Source organism: Topomyia yanbarensis, chromosome 2, assembly GCF_030247195.1.
Source record: "Topomyia yanbarensis strain Yona2022 chromosome 2, ASM3024719v1, whole genome shotgun sequence".
In the NCBI taxonomy this organism is placed as follows: domain Eukaryota; kingdom Metazoa; phylum Arthropoda; class Insecta; order Diptera; family Culicidae; genus Topomyia; species Topomyia yanbarensis.
In genome coordinates, this window is record NC_080671.1 from 305,504,273 (window position 1) to 305,526,109 (window position 21,837).

General features: G+C 35.9%; 1 protein-coding gene across 1 annotated transcript in view; it reads left to right on the forward strand.

Moving 5' to 3' along the window:
- The first annotated feature begins 782 nt into the window (after window positions 1-782).
- Window positions 783-21,837, forward strand: part of LOC131683477 (tight junction protein ZO-2) — a 133,459-nt gene continuing 112,404 nt past the window's right edge. Inside the window, exons 1-2 of the mRNA XM_058965492.1 lie at window positions 783-1,307; window positions 12,624-12,681. Of these exons, the coding sequence (XP_058821475.1) occupies window positions 1,007-1,307; window positions 12,624-12,681 (359 nt within the window). The 5' untranslated portion in view covers window positions 783-1,006. The remainder of the gene's footprint in view (window positions 1,308-12,623; window positions 12,682-21,837) is intronic.

Genomic DNA, 21,837 nt, shown 5'->3' on the forward strand with positions numbered 1-21,837 from the left:
ATACGGGAACATTTTTCCCAAAAAATCGATGTGTTGAGCTCTAAAAATTGTATTAAAAAATGTTTATCTATGAAACAAAAATTTTTGTATAAAAATGTGTGTATCTTTGTACTTGTTGTACATTGTACTTTCCGTTGAAGTAATAAATTTTTTCTCGTTTTTTTTAAATAAAAAGGTATGTAACCCCTTAAATAACCTTTTGACATTTTATGCTTTTCATCAAAACTGTTCTCCAAAATAAAACAATTTAAGTGTGCTTAGCCCGCATTTTATTTTTCGGAAAATAGGAGAATTATGAAAAACGGCGTTTTCCGTTTGTCTCTAGTACATCAGAATTGATTTTTATATGCATTGTTCTAATTGTTCGTGCTGTGTCGTGGGAATTTAAAGACCCAAAAAATATTATGACCGAAATTGCCAAACCGAGCCAAAATCTGCAATTTGCGCCCAAAATATTTGATCCACACGTGAAAACACACTATAGATGGTGTGTTTTATTTTGGGTGCGCAGTGGAGTACTCTTTCGTCTTTTCTGCGTGCTTGGTGAATAACTAAGAGATGGCGCTATTGACCATCGCTTGCATATATAGCCATCTATTGAGCATTTTTTGGAAAATATAAGATCGAGATGACAAAACGTGCGCATTAAAAATGTTCACCATTGGGCTGTGTAGATGATTCAGACCAACACATGGGCACGAAACAATGCAACGACGTTCCGACCATATGCAGCAGGTATGAATTGTAATCGTGATATTTTGATAGTTCTTGTCTGGTGCTCAAATCCCTGCTCTGCTTAACATTATACATCATAGCGACGAAGGGAAGGGTAGCATAAAACCAATACACACAAATAGAAAGTGCTGCGTCGGAAGAAAATTGTTTACAAACAGTGATGGGCGAGACGCTCGCCGTGAATTTATGTGTGTGATGATGTGAAACAGGGCAGGAATATGAGGGTCGGTGATTGTTTAGTGTTCAGTTTGGTTCCTAGCATCAGAGGCATATGATGGCTGATGAGTCGGAAGAGGTGCGCTTGTTGCTCTCGCGACATCGTTTGACAATCGTGCGGGAATTAATCCAGACGAACCTCGTCCAGATTTTGGTCAAACATAGTGTAATCAATTTGGAAGAAGAAGAACTAATCAATGGTGAAAGTGATCTGGAGAAAAGGTGTGACCGTTTGATTGAAATAGTCGCCAAAGATGGCTTCGAGAAGTTCAAACAGTTTTGCTACGCAATCGAAACTGAATGCAGCCAGCTGATTTCGGATTTAATCAACGATAAACTGTCGCACAGTGCGGAAGGTAGGAGTTCCGTCCATGCATAGCATCATTGTAAAAGATAGTTATTTAATTTAAACTTTTAATCTACGTCTGCTTGATACTGATCAAACAACACGAATCTCTACACCGTGAATTCTCTGTGTTCGTGTGCAAGAACAAAATGAATTCTGGTTCTTTGATTGTTCAGTGTTCTCTCTGTGTGCCTCAATCATTTTTGGCCATCATCGTAAATTTAATTTGAGGGATCATTGTGTATTGTTACGTTCAAACGTGGTTTGAAACCCAACAGGCTCGACGTATCGCAAATTGTGTTTGCTCATCAAGATTCGCTTTTTACTTCTGTGACTGGTCGTATACATTTTCGGATCTTGACATTGACTAGGCAGGGCAATTCGTGGGACGTTGCCACCGCTTCTAGCGGTAATGAAATGAAAACATCATGAACTTTTCTATACATATTGGCAAGTATATATAATATATATATATATATATATATATATATATATATATATATATATATATATATATATATATATATATATATATATATATATATATATATATATATATATATATATATATATATATATATATATATATATATATATATATATATATATATATATATATATATATATATATATATATATATATATATATATATATATATATATATACTTAATTTGGCTCATTTTAGAAAACCCTGGGTTATAACGGGCTAACCGATTGTCTCCTGTACATTTTTTGTAAATCAACTTAGCGTGTAAAGCTAATATCTGTTTTCTGGACGCTTTTAACCTGTGTGCAAATAATGCAAGAAAAATGAATTTAGTTAAATATATTGATTCGTATGTTTGAATTTGTTTAAATTAATAATGAAAATTTCAGAAGTTGTCGGCACACTTTTGTTTTTGGCAACATTACTCCAATTGAACAATATATGGGAATAAGCATACCAAATGGAAAGCTAGAACCTTAGCTAATAACTTACGAAAGAAATCAATTTATTCTGCGAACTTTAAAAAAATTATTAACAATTTAGTAAAATGATAATTTTTTACCATTTTGAAAAATGTGGTCGGTGTAAAAATATGAATAAGAATCATCAAGATTCAAAAAGATAGAGGTCAGCTAAAGGAGGAGGGGGGCTACATGGTTGAGACACTCCACACCAAATTGTTTGGTCGTGACAATCTGGTATATACAGTGCTACCTAGCGGCGTAAACACGACCAAGTGGGCTTTCTTCATGTAAATGTAACACGCCAAACCGGAAGTCGCCTTCCTGGTTTTGAGAATGGTGCCAAAGATCGATCTCTGGTATCTATTCGTAAAGCCCATTCCAAAATACCCATATTGATTAGATTATTGAGTTTGCCACAAAAAGGGGATGCCGGCAACCGACCATGTTTGGGCACCGACAACCGATTTTAGTAACCTTTTTACAAACTGATAAAAAAAAATTGTGGCGAACATTTCGGTGCCATTCAATGTTCAATCACAAAATAGAATAAATTCACATCGTAAATATTCAATATATTTCAATATATTTCAAATATTCAATATTCAATGCGCATACTTTTTCGATCGATTTATTTCTTTCTATAACACTAAGCAAATCATCAAAAAAAAACTTTTGAGTAGATTTTCACTTGTTCCAAAAATATTTTGGTTGTAGAACAGAACATTCGAGTCTGTTTGCTTCAGCAATCGGCACAAAAAGATCGTGCTAATATAACACACAAATAATATTTATCAGAATGTCAATGTGTGGTTTCTGCCAAAAGCTACATAGGGGTGTCGACAACCGACCAGTGCCGTCAACCGACCACTTTCCCCTATTTAACGCTTGTCATCATATCGTTTTTATTAAAACAAAAACTATAAATACCAATCCATATCTCGAACAAACGATTATCTTAAAAAACGAGAAAATCAGTGCAAACGGATTATCTTCAAACACAGGAAAATCAGCTGATCAACCATTTTTATATGACTCAGAGAGTCATTCTGAAAAATCCTTTCGTAGACACAAAATCTCTGCGTTGAATATTTTCGGAGCTATTTAGGATCGTAAGTGTTAATGGTACGTGTGCAGTGTTGACAGAAACAATAAATTTAAGGAATTCATTTTACCCTTCTATCTTAAAAGAGTAATAACATTTTTCAGTCCGGCTCAGAGATGACAGATTTACAGACATGTTCGTAAATACGCCGACTATTAATTTTAGACACAGACTTTTTTGATGACACAGATATTCGCAGAATTTTTATTTTAATGTTAACGTTGTGCATGGAAAAAAGTCGGTGTGTTAACGTTGTGCACGGAAAAAAGTCGGGAAAAAAGTGAACAACAGATCACAATTTCGTCAACTGAACGGTTTACGAAAATCGTGATCAATTTCCTGAAATTCTGAATAATACACTTCGTATTCATGAAACTTTTAGTGTTTCCAAAAAACTAATTCATCCCGAATATATACATGGCGTTACATTCGAAGGTTTGGTTGGGTTACTGTTGTTCCCTGCACATGTTTAGTTTTTGTTATGATTCTTGTTTGTTAATTTGGGAATGCACAGCTGCCAGGCATATGCTGTTCATGATTTCAGGAGCTTATTCGCGATTTTTCGGATTTCTCATCACGTTACCTTGCTATTTTATTCATGACTTTACTATCGGAATTTTCTGTCAGACTGGCGGGATTTATGATCATGATCTCAGGATCCTAGTCGTGAGTTTCGTAATTTCTATTCGCGTTATCGTCATGTTTTAGTCCTGAGTAGAATGAATCATGTTCATGTCGCGATTTTTGGCAATTTAAACACGCGTAATGTGCTTTATTCTCATGATTTCCGAAACTGTGTCTTGATTTTCGTAATTTCTATTCACGTTATCGTTATATTTTAGTCATGAGTAGGGTGATTCATGTCCATGGTTTCAGGATCTTAGTCACAATTTAATTTTTTATTTATTTAATTTTTATTTATTTAATTTCCATTCATGTCATTGGGATATTTTATTCTAGAGCTTTACATAAATTGGAACATTGGAATAGTAATTACTAGAATTTGCACGACATTGAACGCAATAACTAATGTTGGGGAGACTTGACCCAAAAAAAAACGATCACAGAAAAACTTGTAACTTTTCAAAAATTAAATTAAAAATTCTGCAAAAAATCATGAAGACGCACAATAACTTTGCACGTTATATCCCAACGACTTTTGAGGGATTGAAGGCTTTTATAGAGATTTATGCAGTTTTAGCTGAAAACCTGGTCAAGTCTCCCCATGTTCCCCTACACTATTGCAATATGTCCCTTTTCCTCCATCTACGTGATGCAAGTTGACGTGAAATCTAGAAGCTTTGTGCTTACGGATCGTCCGGACATAAACCTCACGTTGATCGGTGGAAATGTACCTTTTTGAGCGTTAAAGTACACAAATGTCCACAATAAATTTAAATATCTTGGATACGGCAGATAGGCTAGTTATGCCTCCGTAGTTTCTAACATTACGACTCTATACTAACTATAAACTGGAAACATGAATGACTGTTTCGACATCGCCGAAAACGTGCCTTGCTCAAACGATTTATTTAGTATTGCTCAAAGATTTGCCCAAGCAAGCAATTTAACAACTATAACCAACAGCTGGAATGACAATTTGACAAGGTTCCGCTAAGTGCGATTGTTTAAACCTATTCGCAGCGGTAATAATCATATTGGGAGTATTTAAAAATGTACTCAAGTCCACAGATTTGTAAGAACATCTATCGAAGCAGCTTCAGCTTCCATGTCAGAGGCAGTATTCTCAGCAAAAATTGAGACAAAAAAAACTTTGCAATCACACAAATCTAAAGCAGTCGTTGATGCAATATCCTTGAGACACACGTTCTGAAGAATTGATTGACAAAGTTAACAGATTCTTTAGGATTCCATCGGAGATCCGTCCGAACCCGCATGACGTATGTTTTGTACAACCCGTTGTGCACGTATGTTTTGTACAACCCCGATATTTATCACGGAATTTTAAAAATGGCACTTTGTTTTACACCAACAATCCTGCTTACGCGACCACGCATTGCTCTCCGCACTGACTGGTCCACAGATGAGAATTGGGCTGTTTCATGGAACACGAAGCATTAAAATCTAACTTTTTAAAGTTAGGTCTTGTGCCCTTATGCGCAAATTGGTTAATCTATTTTTTGCTTTGGGAAAAGGTTGCATACTTGCAGGCATTTTGCTCCCATGCTAAAACAATGTCGTATATACAGGTATGGCTAAGAGTGGTGTTAGTGATATTAGAATAAATCGACTTGCTTTCGTCATACCGTTCGTTCCGCTCCCATTGAATTGTGTGAACCCAATGACATCGACCCGTTGTGCTTCTGGGTTATTTACCTATTTTTTTGTTTTACAACATTAGCAAACCGTGTGTCCTGCCACACCTATTTATACCACATTGGTGCTAAAAGACAGTTCTTTTCCCTATACTCATCAGCGACCCAGAGCTTGTGTGCTTGGCTAACCGAGACATCACTAGGTATCAGACAGTTGCTTTAGGTGTTCACACATATTGTGTGTAATGTTTGGGTTTAGTTGGTGTCAGTTAACTGATGAGTGGAACACGAAACATTAAAATCTAACTTTTCAAAGATAGGTCTTGAGCCCTTATGCGCAAATTGGTTAATCAATTTTTATGTTTGGGAAAAAGGTTGCATAGTTTAATGAAAATCCACAAAAATAGTGGAGTTATTTTGTAGTTTACATGTTTCGAAATCCAAATTTCAATTTCACACTGGTGATGAATATACCTGAATAAAAAATCCACATGATATTTTTTTCTCAACCCCACAATGAAAGTAACAAGTAGTCATGCTTCAATAGGCAATATGCTGAAACGGCAATGCATATGTGGATATTGCGACCCCTATCTACAACGCAAAGATCAGTGATCCATAACCACAGTGGTGACGGCTCTTTATTTACAGTATGATACCAATTGACAGTAAGAAATGCTTCCAAACTACAAAATATTGGATATACTTGGGTTAACTTAAGCAAGATTGTAACGTAATTGCAAATGATCAATTATTCAGAAATAAAAATTTCGGCAGCTAGGTACTCGAATGATTGATGGTGTTGAAAAATATCATCGATGGCATTGCAATGACCTCGTAAGTTTTTCGACCGAAAGCAGCTGTTTCCGTACAGACACTATTCGAAGTATCTTTATCGCAACTTATGTTTTGTGTTTACTTTTCTTCCATTTTTGACTCTCACGACTTTATCGTGTATATCATCCAACAGCAACAACAGATTCGAGCCTGGGATTCATCATCAAATCAAAGCAGGTTTTTTTGTTCCACACCGTAATTAAACATTTCCTTTGGAACATTTTCCCATACTATAGTTCGTTTGATTATATGCGTTAGTATGTTAAAACAAAACTGTGTAATTTGATAGAGCAATTGCTATTGTAGACGTAGATAGGAATTATAAAAGTCTAGTTGACACACGGTACTCGAAAACACAGATTTAGTTCACCTAACAGTGTGATAAGACCTTTCTTATAATACTTGTTGTAATACATACAAGTATTATTATTAGGGTTGTGGTACCGGTAATACCGGTACCGAAAATCCCGGGAATACCGACCCATTTTTGGTACCGTAATATCGGTACTGAACAAAAGCCAGTACTGGTATTTTCGGTACTATACATTTTTTTATGACAAATTTGTTAACTCTGCAGGGGATCTGTTTCAAAATATCGGTCTGCAAAATAACGTTTAATTATATTAATTTGCCTTCTATATAAATCGTTGAGATGACACCTTTGTGTGGGAATGAGGTGGGGCCATCATAATAATTCTAGAAGTTAAAGTTTTATTAGCGACATTCTGATTGGTTTCCATAATTCACTGGGTGGCGCGTAATAAGACTATGGTCTAAGTCATGTCTGTATTTGGTTTGCTCTTAAACCTTTATCTTTAAAAGAACGAACAGCGATTTAGTAGCTAACAGTTTTAGAATTGGTGAACTGCTTCAAATGGGGCGATTTGTAATTATTGGTGATCGGAAAATCCAGCAAAACTCCATAGTTTGCAGGAAAGCAAGGAGCCTTGATATGCATTAGAGAATAGTAGGCAAACGACATAAAGGTCGAAACCAATTAAGCATAAGCATAAGCATAAGAGATCGCCCGTAGTTGCTACTCCGTTATTGACCAGAACCAAATTAGGTTGCAAAATGTTCATTGGAACAACATGCTTGGGAATAACATGATGTACCACATTGTACAATCTATTCTGATCCCTGCATGCTGATCAATACCGACGCCGGCCACGTCCGAATGCAGATCTTCTGGGAAAGGAAGGAATGTTAGTCCGATACATGTTGCTACTAGAGACCGAGGAATCCTCTGCATCTCCACATGTATCACGGGAATGGGAGAGTTGTTAGTAAGTGTGCCAATAGCGTTATCATGTAATAATTGCTCTGGGCAGCCGGCTGCCGAGAATTTGGGAAATTTATCATTTGTTGTATTAATACGATTAGCAAAATAAGCAACTTGAACTCCGGATAGCTTATATTTCTTAATAATATTCAATCACGCGACGTATTTTTTCGTGGTTTCTATAGTGTCGGTGCTGATTTTACCCAGCGATCGTTTGAATAAAATGAGGAATCTTATATAGAAGGTTCATCAGACTCTTTCATAGGTGTCGCGAAGTTGGTGTTCTAGGATTCGTTCCATGCAAGCGATGTGACCTGTACATAGTTTATTAGGTAGTAGTTTAGTAAGTTTTCGAGAACACGATCGCTCGAAAAAGAAGATCCTGTTTAGATTTTGGTTCTTTTTAAACTCTGGGTAGCCGGCTACCGGGAGTATCCTATGTTTTCTAAACAAAAGCAATTTCAACTCCACACAGCCGATCGTGGGAGTATTGCCTAGAAAAATTAATCTTATCTGCGTAATGGGCCGGATCACTATTTATTGCGGCATTATTTAGACTAATTTCGCTATACCTTCTCCACGATATATTTTTTTGGGTTGCAAACTACCGAGTGATAACATGTTATACAGACAAAGAGTTATGATAGCTCGAGATGTTATAAATCAACGAAAGTATCCTATTTTCCATATCGGATTGTTTGTGAAATACACGTATACGAACGATTATATCGAACATTAAAGGGAAATACAGAGGATCGTTAACCTGATGCACGGGCTTGTTACCAATATCGGAACTTGAAATTAGATTCATTAAAACAGACGCGGCGAATTTTCAGTACGTATTGACCCGCGATCATCGATACTAATCAAATTAAAGTCTTATTGGAGCTGATTTCCCAACAACTATTCATTTTTACGGTATTGTTTTCTCTGCTAGATCTGTTCGCACCCTCTCATTCTGCTACTATTGGCAGAAGGTTGATAGCACCCAGTCGTCGCCGGTCTAAGGACCAAATGCCATCAATAGACTTAGACTCGCGTAAAGGCATAATTGAAAGCTAACCAATGAACATGACAGCAAAACACTTATTATTCGTGCTGACATAACTGAAGGTAATTGCTTACCGGTCCCCGATCCCTCTCGCAATTTGTCAATTCTCAAACTTTATACATGATTGAAGTCATTATTCCACTCAAATAAGGCCATGTGTTTTCCCTAAGCACATTGAATGCTCTTTGGATCAGTTCCCCCGTTGGTAAAACAAAACATAAACAAACATATAAATTAGTTTGCTCAGTCCAAAGAAAAGTTTGCCGACCGGCAGACACGTGTTCCCTTACCGTGCCATCACATCAACTAACACCCAAATTTAGCTTCCGATGGCCCTACAATTTCTGACAAAGTGAAGTTCTGGAATGTTGAGATATTTATCACTGTTTACGAAAGTAAAAGTATTATAAAGCTAGTGTCAGGCCTTCATGAGACCTCAAGAAGTCACTTTTGGAGGTATTCGTAAATATAGATTTGTCGGTGGACGGTTCCAGATTTAATAAAAATATAATACAAAATTTAACAGATCTACAGATCGCTTGCCACATAAAAAACTTTTTGTGCAATTCGACAGCTCCATCTTAGGCCAATTCAATAAATTTCCTACATGAAAGTTTACTTTTTTTTTAAAAACGGGAAGTTAAACCTTGGCGTGGAAAAGCCGGTATATTAATATATGCTGTTACTTAGGGTAGAATTAGATCTTGTCCTTTATGGCTATTATACAACCGCCAGAAGAAACTTAAAACGTAGGAACACAATCGAGAAGAGCGAATCAGAAAAGGTGGCTATATGTCAGTGATTCACTAAATACAGAATGGATAAAGGTTATGATGAAAAACCTTAAGGTCCGTCCAGGTTAAGTACGGAGCAATACCTCGACCTAGGAGCTCCTAGCATGTTGTTAGTCGCCTCTTACGACATGGGATCAGTTCCCAGAGGTTCTATTCTTGGCTGAAATAGTGCAAAAAGATTTCAGCCCGCCGGACACCACACGGCTTATAAAGGTCGAAACCAATTTTCAGAAAAGCAAGAAAGGAAATGCGATTATAACCTGCTCCGATTTACTGCCATTCTCGCTTTGATTTACTGTTGGTAATAGGATTTCATACATTTACCATCTATTCAAGTCGACGAAAGTCGCATTACTTAGCAGTTATTGATTTCAAAGTGGCCTAGATTTCGAAATAAAAGAAGGTGCCCTTTACGAAAAATATCTTCTGTGAAATGAGTCTTGCCATCCGAAGCAATTAAAAACAATAAACATGTTTTTGATCAGCACAAATCAATCATCTGAGAATAAGATCATCAGTTTGAGCATTCAATTTACCCACTGAGACGTCCAAAAATTTGTTTCAAAATCGTTCAACACGGGTCCAACGATGGACGTTCGTTGAACGGTTATTTGGACGTTGTCCAAATTGGTCCAACGAACGTCCGTCATTGGACGATTTTGAAACCAACCGTTCTTAGAGGGTACGTTTGAAGCTTTTTTCGAATTTAAAAAAAAATCGAGTACCGGTACTACCGGTACTGAGGGCTTCAGTACCGTAGTACCGGTACTCGCCAAAAAGGGTCGGTACTGCGAACCCTAATTATTATAAATGCAAGTATTATCATATCACGCAATTGTCCACTTTTTAGAATTTATTGGGTATTATTCTTTTGAATATTATTAGAAATTGCTCTTTGGTTAGTAGCATTTGATATAAAATACTATTAAAACTAACACTACAGATGTTTACGGTATCCAAACGGTATAGAAAAATGTACCTTACCACATTAATACTTCAATGACTTAATAGATTATTTTGTTTTGACTTTATGGAAAATATTGCCATCTTTCTTTGGACGTACTGTTTAAATATTGCCATAATATGAAAAGGTGCAAACGATCATGTTTAATTTTTTTTCTTGGCGTTCACTTGTTAAGGCCCAACGGCATTCGCCATGCACGGCCGAATTGTTATTTTAAATTTTACTGAATAAGTACATCAATCAATATTTCTATATAATAACTTCTATAATATTTCAAGATGCTATGATCAATCCGAGTGAAGGGCAACTTTTGTTCCCTTATTTATTTCAACTATATGTAGTCACATTTTCTTTTTTACATTTTAACGACATTCAATTAGCTTGAGATTACTGGGTTGGGAAAGTTATGAAAATTTAGAGCCATAGTACTCACGTGAGAGCTAGGACGTATACAGATACAGAAGTATACAGATCGGAAAACTAGAAGTGGCAGAGTCATTAGAACATGCTTAATAGACAAAAGTTAAGCCCGTGAGGCATCCCGTTGCAATTGGCTGTAGAGGGCCAACCGTTTAAAATTATTTAATGAACCGTTTGATTAAATTTTTCATCTGATTTTGGGCAAAGCTAAGACCTTATTAATTTGACTTCTTTTGTGTCCGCAATCTACAGGGTACTTTTTGGTAATATCCAGCGGCGAAAACAGATCGAAATAGGGAGATAAACGGATGCAATTATGTGAAAAAATACCCCTGAGCCGGGATTCAAACCTGCAACCTATGGGTATCTGGCCTACTGCACTAACCCATATGTTATCCCTGGGCTATGATGACGTACCAGAAAGAACACACGATTATCGCATTGGTGACAGTGATCGTACCATTTGCCCCGAGAACACCCACAGCTGCCACCCGCCATCCATTACATTTATTTAATTTATCCGCTTCTCCCCTCGCTTTAGTCGCAATGTCACCAATGCGATAATTAACCTGTGTTGTTCTGAGACGTCATCATAGCCCAGGGATAGCGTAACGGTTAGTGATATAGGCCGGAGTGCTATGGGTTGCAGGTTCGAATCCTGCCTTTGGGATGATTATTTTTAACATATTTACTTCCTTTTAACTTACCATTTCGATCTGTTTCCCCGTTGGATACCACAAAAAAGTTTTAAAATAATGTGCTTTGTTTACAGAGAGCGCTTTAAAAAATCTATGTCACTCAAACAAAAGGGATTCTATCAAAATTATAGATAGAAACCGGCAGTCGCGCTATTATCTAAACTTCGACAACCAACAGCTCAAAGGCGATTTCGCCAAAATTTCAAAACTTTCATTTTATTTTTGTTCAACCAAAAAATTAAATAGCGTATTGGATTGTTCGGAAAAAATGTTCGAATCAACCCACCCTAGTGGTAATTTGCTTTTCTCGTTGTTAAATTCATATTTTAATATAATATAAAAATAATTAAAGTTATACGGATGGTTCTGAAATGAAATGTGCACGGATCAATCCACCTAAAAATATATGCTACTTTTCGTACATATCTTGCTTGAATTCTACAAAAATAGCAACACTGCAAAGGACAAATATTTCGATTTGTGATAAGTGCTTCAAATGGACTTTTTGTGACTTTCTTAATAAAATAGGAGGCAACAGCCTTCTCAGAAGCCCGTCATTGGCGTTAACTCATTTGAGCCACGGTAGTTAGTTTATCAAACAAACAACTCATGTCTTGGGTTTTGTAGCTAGCGTCAATCCGGTGCTAGCATAGTCCCGTCACTAAGGACTCTGATGAGACGAAGTCGAAACGCAAATTCCATAACTAACAAAAACGGGTTTTTGCACACTCAGTTATCCATATCCTGAAAACAAAACATCAGAAACTAGATAAAAATAGCGTTCTGTCGGGGCATTGGGACTCTCATTTGAAATGTCGTTTGAAACGATATTCGTTGAGCTGAGTTGATTCGTTTCTAAGACTCGGTCCCTTTTAAACCTTATTTATCTATCATGTTATTGTATCAGTTGTTGAAATATGTTTTACTGAATTATAACATTATTTTTTCAGAACTCAGCGAGAATGCTTCTACACTGGCGAATGATGACTCGTCGATAAAAAATGGAAGGTAAGCGTACAGAGATAGCTATAAAAATTTGTATCCGAAAAATGAATAACAACGGTTAGTTCATATTACACATATTCACTCAGGTTTTTTTTACGCGGGGGATACAGGCCGCGTAAATGAAAACCGCGTAAATGTCAAAATCCGCGTAAATGAAAACCGCGTAAATTTCAAAATCCGCGTAAATGTAAACCGCGTAAATTTCAAAATCCGCGTAAATGAAAACCGCGTAAATGTCAAAATCCGCGTAAATGAAAACCGCGTAAATTTCAAAATCCGCGTAAATGAAAACCGCGTAAATTTCAAAAACCGCGTAAATGAAAACCGCGTAAATTTCAAAATCCGCGTAAATGAAAACCGCGTAAATTTCAAAATCCGCGTAAAAAAAACCGCGTAAAAAAACTTGAGTGTATTAGAATCCTGCATTTTATTAACTATAACCCAAACTTAGTTACCACATTATACCTAAGCTATTTAATTAACGATAAAAAATAAAATTAGCATGTACGATATAATGTATTCAGCGCGCGTAAGAATGTTAGTTGATTTTTTCTGAGCGATTGCACACATTTTACACAAATACACCGCATTGATATTGGTCGTTATTGTGCGGACACTTGTTCATATAACACGTGGTTAGAAAAGCTTCATTTCTAGCCTTCTCCTCCTCGAATCGAGGGAAAAATGTTCAACACCCATTGCTGATATCATGATTGTATATAAATTTAAAGTAGTTCATAAATTATCTTACGATGCATCAAAATTACTCGACTATAAATGAGGATCGCAAGGTACAGTTCATTTGTGAAATACGAATAAGAAAGCCAGTTGAGTTGTCTTTTACAAGGTTTTAGAATAGACATTTTCAATATTCTTCGCATTTTTTTCGATCATGCTCACATGAACCTGCCCAGTTTCAGTTTTTCGTTCTAAGTTTATAACGGATACGCTTTAAAATACCATATGTATTTGTATTTTAGTTTTCATATCTTCCGTTTTTCTTAGTCATCAATTTGCCAAAAATAGTCAACAAAGTCCATAAAGTAGAACTTAGCGGTAATTATTACATGATAAAAAATGGAATAGTGCTTGTATTACATTTCATATTTTCACTTCCAAGCAAATATAGCAACATGCAGACTTAAAGCCATAACCTCTCACTTCATGACATCAAACATTAAACAAAACGGTGCGCGATTCAGGTCCTTTCATACGTTTACTTTTTTCATCTCTCATCTGTATCTCATTACAAATGTATGACTTCTTTTGTAAGGAATATTGCACTTTTCAGCGTGGACAAAGAAAACCGAACACATTTTCAACTTTACTTTAACGAGTTTTCATACTCTGTTGGTTTTGGTTACCAGGGTAATATCAATAGCCCTTGTGACCTAATTTATATATGGTAAATAGCCTATTTTGGGTCAATAAAAAGCCGCACCATTTCATTAATTACGCGGCCTACAATCGATGAAATGCGTAAACATTGGTATGAGTATCTTTGCTTCGGTCCTAGAAATTAATATAATAACAAAAATGGCATGAGAATGGTGAAATACATCTATTTGAGCGCTACGATAACTCGAATCAAATGCCCCAATTATTGCACTACCATTTGAGCCAATGTGTTGAACAAAGATGACAGACACTGCTCTAACCAACGGCTTCAAATGGGCAGGATGATAACAGGAACAGGACGAAAATATGTTCATGACCTTACAGCATTTCAATGCAATGTAAAAGTAAAGGCTATCTGACATTATGATACAAAGTTGTGAGCTTGAGTGCTGTTCTTGAATGTATATAATGAAGCAAGAAAATCCCCAGAGTTGCGTTAGTAGTTTGAGTCTAAGACAAATTTTATACAATATCAGGCATGTTTTGATTTTCATGACATAAGAGTCAATTTTTGAAAAAGGTGGCACCTCTTTGTTCGAGAGGTCGTATTGACGTGCTCCGATTTTGATGAAAATTTCAACGATTATAATACATCAAAATGGAGTAGAATTTATCTGAGAAATTTGAAAATGATAAAAATTTTAATGAAAAATTTGTTGAAAATGAACCCCAGTTAAATTTATATTTTGAAAACACGAAGAATCTGAATAAATGTAATGTTACGCGAATTTAAAAACAGCCCAAAAAGTTATTACCACAAGCTTATAGACCTAAGATTACTTCAAAATGCATCCATGTAAAGCTACCCTCACTTAGGTTGTTGCAAAGAGCTATAACGTTTTCAATTTTTTTTGTGGTAAAATTGAATGCTTCTCAATGTATCGATTACAAATCTAAAACGTATATCCTATTTTCAACCTCTCCCTAAGCCCTGTCAGAAAAAACTAAACAGAATTAGATTTCATCAAGATAAACCAAAGATAAAGAGATTTTAAAATTTCGACCTATGTCTTCGTACCAATTTTCAATGCCCGTTTTAACCCACTCCTCAAAGTAGGATTATGATATTTGACCAAAGTCCTTCCCACATATGATCAAACAAACGCTGAAATTTTCAGCAAAATTGGAGAACATCAATAGGGGAACTGAGGGAAAGTACTAATCTTTCAATAGGGGCCTCTTTTAAAAATTTCGGATGAATAGTCTTCTTAGCTTCGGAACTTTTATATCTTTTGTTGTACTGAATGTAATGAATCAATTCCTTTACCATTTTGTTGAAAGTATATGTCAAAATGCTGTATTGTGTAGGACATGCATTAACAACGAAAAACCAGTATATCTAACGCATCTCGGACAGAGCCGTCAATATGGTGCACTAATCGAACACCAAAATGGCGAAAAATTTTAAATATTGGTGAGTTACAGATTCGTTTCTATTATTGTGCGTTTACTCTTTAACTGAACACGGTCGGTTAAAGAATTCGTTCGGTAGAGTAGTCACTAGAACAGACGCGCAGTCACTTCATTGTCAATCGGGGTGTCAAAAATTATTCAAGTTTTTTGATATATATATATATATATATATATATATATATATATATATATATATATATATATATATATATATATATATATATATATATATATATATATATATATATATATATATATATATATATATACATATATATATATATATATATATATATATATATATATATATATATATATATATATATATATATATATATATATATATATATATATATATATATATATATATATATATATATATATATATATTATAAAAGCAGAAATGAAGAAGCAGTGAAAAAAGAATTGAATTTTCCAATAGCTTTCACCTACGGAAAACATGTAAAATGAAATATTGATGCGAGTATTCATCCTGATATTGGCAAGGACATTTTAGGGGTTGTGTCTCCGCGATATTGATCCAAGGATGACCTTGATAACATAGCCGACTTTTTAAAAATAGGCTACATAGCCTTGCAGTTATAAGAAGTAAAAATAAACGACCGCCTGCAAAATAAAATAGATTTCCTGATGTCTCCGGGGTTCTAAACGAGTAACGGAAAGCAAGAGTAAATAGAGAAAAAAATCGATGATACGACCAATGAACTACAAGAATTGATTTCTTTCCACGAAAGTAAAAACAATCTTGGCGTTGCTTAATTTCCCGTAACAATAAATTCTTGTGTTGGGTTTTTAAAAGGCAGTAATTTCTCTGTATTCTTCAAATTTGCTAACTGCAATCAATATCACATGGAAAATTGAAGTACGTGACATATAACTTTGCATAAAAATGTTTACCCTCACTTTTCTGACAGTTTAGAGAACTTGTTAACATGCACTTTGAAAATGTTTGATTCCACCCAGTATGAGAAATTTGGTTCGAATTGCTTTTAAATTCTAACACCATGTAAACGAGCTCGCTGAACCGTCATTTTTTAGAGCATTTTTACTGGAATGACGTCATCTTGCAATGTTCCATAGGCGATTTTTCAACTTTGCTCTTCAAATTTAACAACTGCAAACATGCTCCACCTTTCATTTATCATCTTTCATTTGACAAGCGGTGTGGGCATTGCTGCCAGAACTTCGATTGAGAAAAAGCCTATTTGCCATGGTTGCCAGAATCACATTTTGTGCAATGTGTTCAACAAATGTATACCATGGGCGATGATTTTTTTTAGAATTTTCTTCAAGCTGTTACGTTTGTTTGTCTGTGGTATTTATTTATTTATTTATTTTACTTTTAGATATTTACTGACAATATCTACAAATATTACAAAATTTTCAGGAGGTCTACATTAAGCAGGCCCAGTATGGATCTATTATGACCAAAGAAAAACAGTTCACCTGTGTTGAATTTTCTATAATTTTTGTGTTACACATTCGGATAAAAAAATAAACTTCTTTAAAACTGATAGTTCAAAAATCTTTCCCAGTTTTAAAACCTTACGTTCTCATAGGCGAAGACTTAAAGTTTAATTTATGTTTGGTGGCTTGTTGGTTACAAAGTCGATTTAGCCGCTTAAGTTAGCATTACTGCATTTCACGTGCTCGAAAACGCAAAGAAAACTGATTCTCTGCAATTTATCGTATTGTTTGTGCCCACCACTTCAGGCACTCGGTATGTACGATATTTGAATTTTTTCTAAATATGGACAGAGTCGGTTGTTTGTGGTGCACTACGGAACCTGGTTATTAACGAAATAGTAACAATCACTCGACGCTTGGCATTGATGCAAGTAAGAGTTACAATTCCGGATCAAGCTAAACGTATTAAACGAGCCTGAGCATTTTAAACTATGCTCATGGATAAAAACTTTTTGCTTCTCAAACGTTAAAAAAAGTTCATCTGCTCGCTAACACTTTAGTTTGGTGTATGGAGTTTGGTGCGAATGCGATGAGAGTCATCATCCAAACATCACTGCGGTTTGTGTGATTCTACCGCGTAGAGCTGGTCTAATTTAGAACTCTGGTCCGTCAATGTTTTTCAGAAAAAAATGTGCCAGAGAGGGAAGTGAGTGAAACACTGTGTGAAGGAGAACACTCGGGACATAACATTTCATTGACGATGGAAACAGTTTAAGTTCTAGACTCACTCGCGCTACACACATGTGTTGTTGAATGACCCATAATCATAGGTAGTGCGGGCGGTTATCTGCATCATCAAATAAAAATCAGACTTAAGCGGCGCCCACAAGTGAATTGCATCATGGGTCGGTGGTTTGTTTCATAGTAGTTTGATGGTTGATAAAGGATGGCTGAAGATTTACCGTGTGAAGGAAGTGGCATAAAGCGGTCAATATGATGTATAAAAATAGCCAGTGAATGAAGGTGTTTTGTGTATTTAGAAGTTTAAAAGATAAAGAAAATCACACTAAAGTGAGAACTCTAATGTAGATTATAAATCGTGATCCAAAGAAAATTTAATATCTTACAAATTTCCTATATTCTGCTAGAAACGGAAACTTTTTGTTGATTTTATGTTGTTTCATAATTTACTCATTTGACAAAAGCACATTTCCACTGAACTTGTGTCAACTCTTTGAATATTATCCACCTGTTTATTTATATCAACAAAACGCATACCCCACTGTATTTTTTAAAATCTGGAAACAATATTATATGTCATGTGTATGATTGTATGACATTGGATGGATGGAAATCCTCCCAAGTCAATCCAGATATAATCGAATATCACTGAATTTGTTACCACGCATCGCCTCAAGAAATGCATCGTCTCATTTTGCTGAAAATTCGCCATCTCAGCTGTTACCAAAATAGAACTTTTAGAGGACAGTGCTCCTATCGGTTGGATGTCAGAAGCGACAGAGACATACGAGTTGAGTACAACGCATCCATTAGGTCTGAGAATTTGATAAAACATGTCGCACTGTTTGATTGTTGTACTGTATCTTAATCGGCGCTTTTTTTTCGAAAACTTCTTTAGTGTCTATAATCGCAAGTCAGTCCCATGTGGATAAGGAATCCCGTAGAATGCATGATTGCATGCACCTGTCTCATTTTCTCTTACCACATTATTGAGTAGGGGAAAATGAACCTGTTATTCGTATATGAGCGAATTTTGGAATCAAACATTTCGGTCAAACAAGTAAATCTTTGATTTGCAATAACTATAGACTGGCTGCTGAAAATATTCGAAAAAGTGTCAAGTTTTAGCAAATCTTTGTCGAATGTGACATTTAGGGAGACAACACTTGTAAAACTTTTTTTAGCGCTATATCTTAGCTTAGCTTAGGTAGACGACCCGTAATTACAATTCGTGATTGACCGAATGAATTAAAATGCACAATGAACCAAAAATAATGCTTGAGAGAAGCAATTCATCCTCATTGTGCATGCTTCACTGAAACAGTACTCAATAACGACGCTGGCCACGTCCAATGCTGTCCTACTAGGGAAGGAAAGGAGTGTTAGTTCGACACTCGCTATTAATAGAAACCGAGACTACCTATGCATCGTCACGAGCATCACATGAGATGAATTGTGTTAGTAGGAAAGGAGGTCATGTTTTGGTAGACAATGTGATCTTAGCTACATGTACCAAAGTCGCTCGCGAACAATTCTGGACAGCCGGTCATCGGAAGTGTTGCTTCTAATTCACACTTCAATGATCATTTCCTGATTTTCGTTGAGCTTGAGCTTGAGGTTGAACTTTACGTTAAATAGCGAGAAAATGTCTTAAAACATGCTCTATCGATATTTTTTTGAAATATGTTTTAAAGAAGGGAAACTAGCAAAGGAAACGAATGAAAAAAATCTTGAAAAAAAATTATTGAAGATAATAAAGAAACTGAAGCTACAACAGAAAGCTCGATTGTATTTGTGAAGAGAATATGAAATGATTTCGAGCGGCCTATAATGATCATTAACTGTACCAAAAGCTCGATTGTATTTGTGAAGAGAATATGAAATGATTTCGAGCGGCCTATAATGATCATTAACTGTACCAAAACACTATTAAAAGTGGCTGTGGTCTACTAGAGGGTTGATAACAGTCTATTATCTTTATCCGGACAAAACTTAATGTAGGAAATCGCACAAGCTGGCACAGAAGAGGTGTTAGATGTAACTCTCTGCTCTGATGGTATTAAGCATGAGTTGGCAAACTGGCTTGTACCAAACGAGCTCAAACCGTCGTTATTTGATCATAACTATATCGTCTTTGATCAATTAAACGTCTCGTTAGACATCGTCACATATCGTAATCTCAATTCTACAAACTAGGCTTGGTTTCATATGTATCTTCTGACGATTGAATCTCCAAGTGACTTAGATGAGATCGTGGATTAAACAAACTCACTAATAGTAGCAGCCAGAGCTGCAAATTTTCACCAGGTTGTTTTGAACTTAAAGGAAGAACAAATCTCAAATCATGCCCTACTATGTTCATTTCGCCGTTTTTCGTTTGCATCATTCATTCAAACAGCCGGGCTGCTCAATCATTTTCCATTCATTTTCGATTTCATTGACCCTGTGAATATCTCTATTTTTCAAGCAAAACTACTCTGGACATACTTCTTACTGTTCATTTAAGCTTGAAAATACAAAATATGTCAACATTTAATCTAAACTGGCCTCTACAGAGCAGATGACAACTTGGGTTGGTGAATGAAAATGCATCAATTTGAAATGACGTTGTACGGTTTGGTTATGAAAATCCCGCCAACTTGAAAGTGAATGATTAAGGGAGGCTTTGAATTTGAATCATGCTTGGGTTTGATTGAGCTGGAAGTTGGCATTTGAGAAATGAAAATTTGCATCACTGGTAGCAGCATATCAAGAGGCTTGAGTTATGCGTGCTTCTAAAGGAACACCTTGGTGGAATACCGAACTTGTTCGACTCAAAAGGTTATGTAGAAGAGCTTGGAATCGCAGACGCAGGAACGGGTCGGATGCATTAAATGCATTAAGCATACAGAAATTCCCTTCGATCCTCTGAGCGAAGTGGTTAACCCTTGTGAAGGCAAGCTAAAATCCTAACATGAAAGGGCAAGCCGGGCCTCTCAGGGCCGTCTAAATTCAAGCTCCTTTTTGCCGTAGAAAGGTTATGCAATCGGTCGAAATTTCGACTTTTTAACCGAGACCCGCAGGGCCAAATCTCTTATACCATTCGACTCAGTTCGTCGAGATCGTAAAATGTCTGTATGTGTGTATGTATGTATGGATGTATGTATGTGGCAAACAATCTCACTGATTTTTTCTCAGAGGGGTTGGACCGATTTGTACAAATTTAGTTTCAAACGAAAGGTAAAGCCTTCCCATCGGTCGCTATTGATTTTTTTATTTATCCGACTTTCGGTTCTGGAGTTACTCTTCAACACGTAACAATTACACAGCAAATTTCCATAGAAACTGATACCACCATGATGTCCAAATGATGCAATATATATTAAAATATGTGCAACATTACTTGGCTTTGCATGTCTAGATCATTAATGATCCACCGAAGGCACTTCGACCACATTGGCCAGCTATGGCGGTTCTTGATGCCCCGGGAAACTTACTAAGATAATGTCATATCTATTTCTCAGCGAATTCTTTACTGATTTTTACAAACTTGGTTTCAAATGAAAGGTACAGCATTCCTATTGGCTGCTGTTGAATTTCTAATTGATCCGACTTCCGGTTCCGGAATTACAGGATGATGAGTACAAACACGCAGCAAATCCTGATTTCAGCGTATAAGGCGATGGATGTAAAAAGGTCAATTTTTTTTCCAAAAGGTGAGTACTCGGAAGATCACGTCGACTGTAGATTGGTTCTTAGTTCCATTTCGTTTGAACACGACCAATAAATGTTTCTGGGTTGCCATTAATTTCTTCTGATGCATAACCGGAGTACATATTCAGATTTTTCTTCCGAGTCTGCATCAGATTCATCGTCGGAAGCAATATCATTCACATCTTCTTCCTCGCTTTACAAATCACTTTCGGAATCGTCTGCTGTTGAATTTGCTCGAATTTCTTCCATTATTTCAGATTCTTTGAGACGATTGAAAACATGGGCATATCGTCTTATAGCCATTTCAATTTTTGTTGCTTTTAGATCCTACAATTTGGATAATTACGACAACTATAACACAAAGAAAAGACAACAAAAATAGACAATAACGACAGAGTTAGGTTATGTTGTTTCCAAATAATTGTCAAGTAGACCACAGTGGGTGAAATAAAAGTATTCACCCAAAAAAATATGACACACGCCATT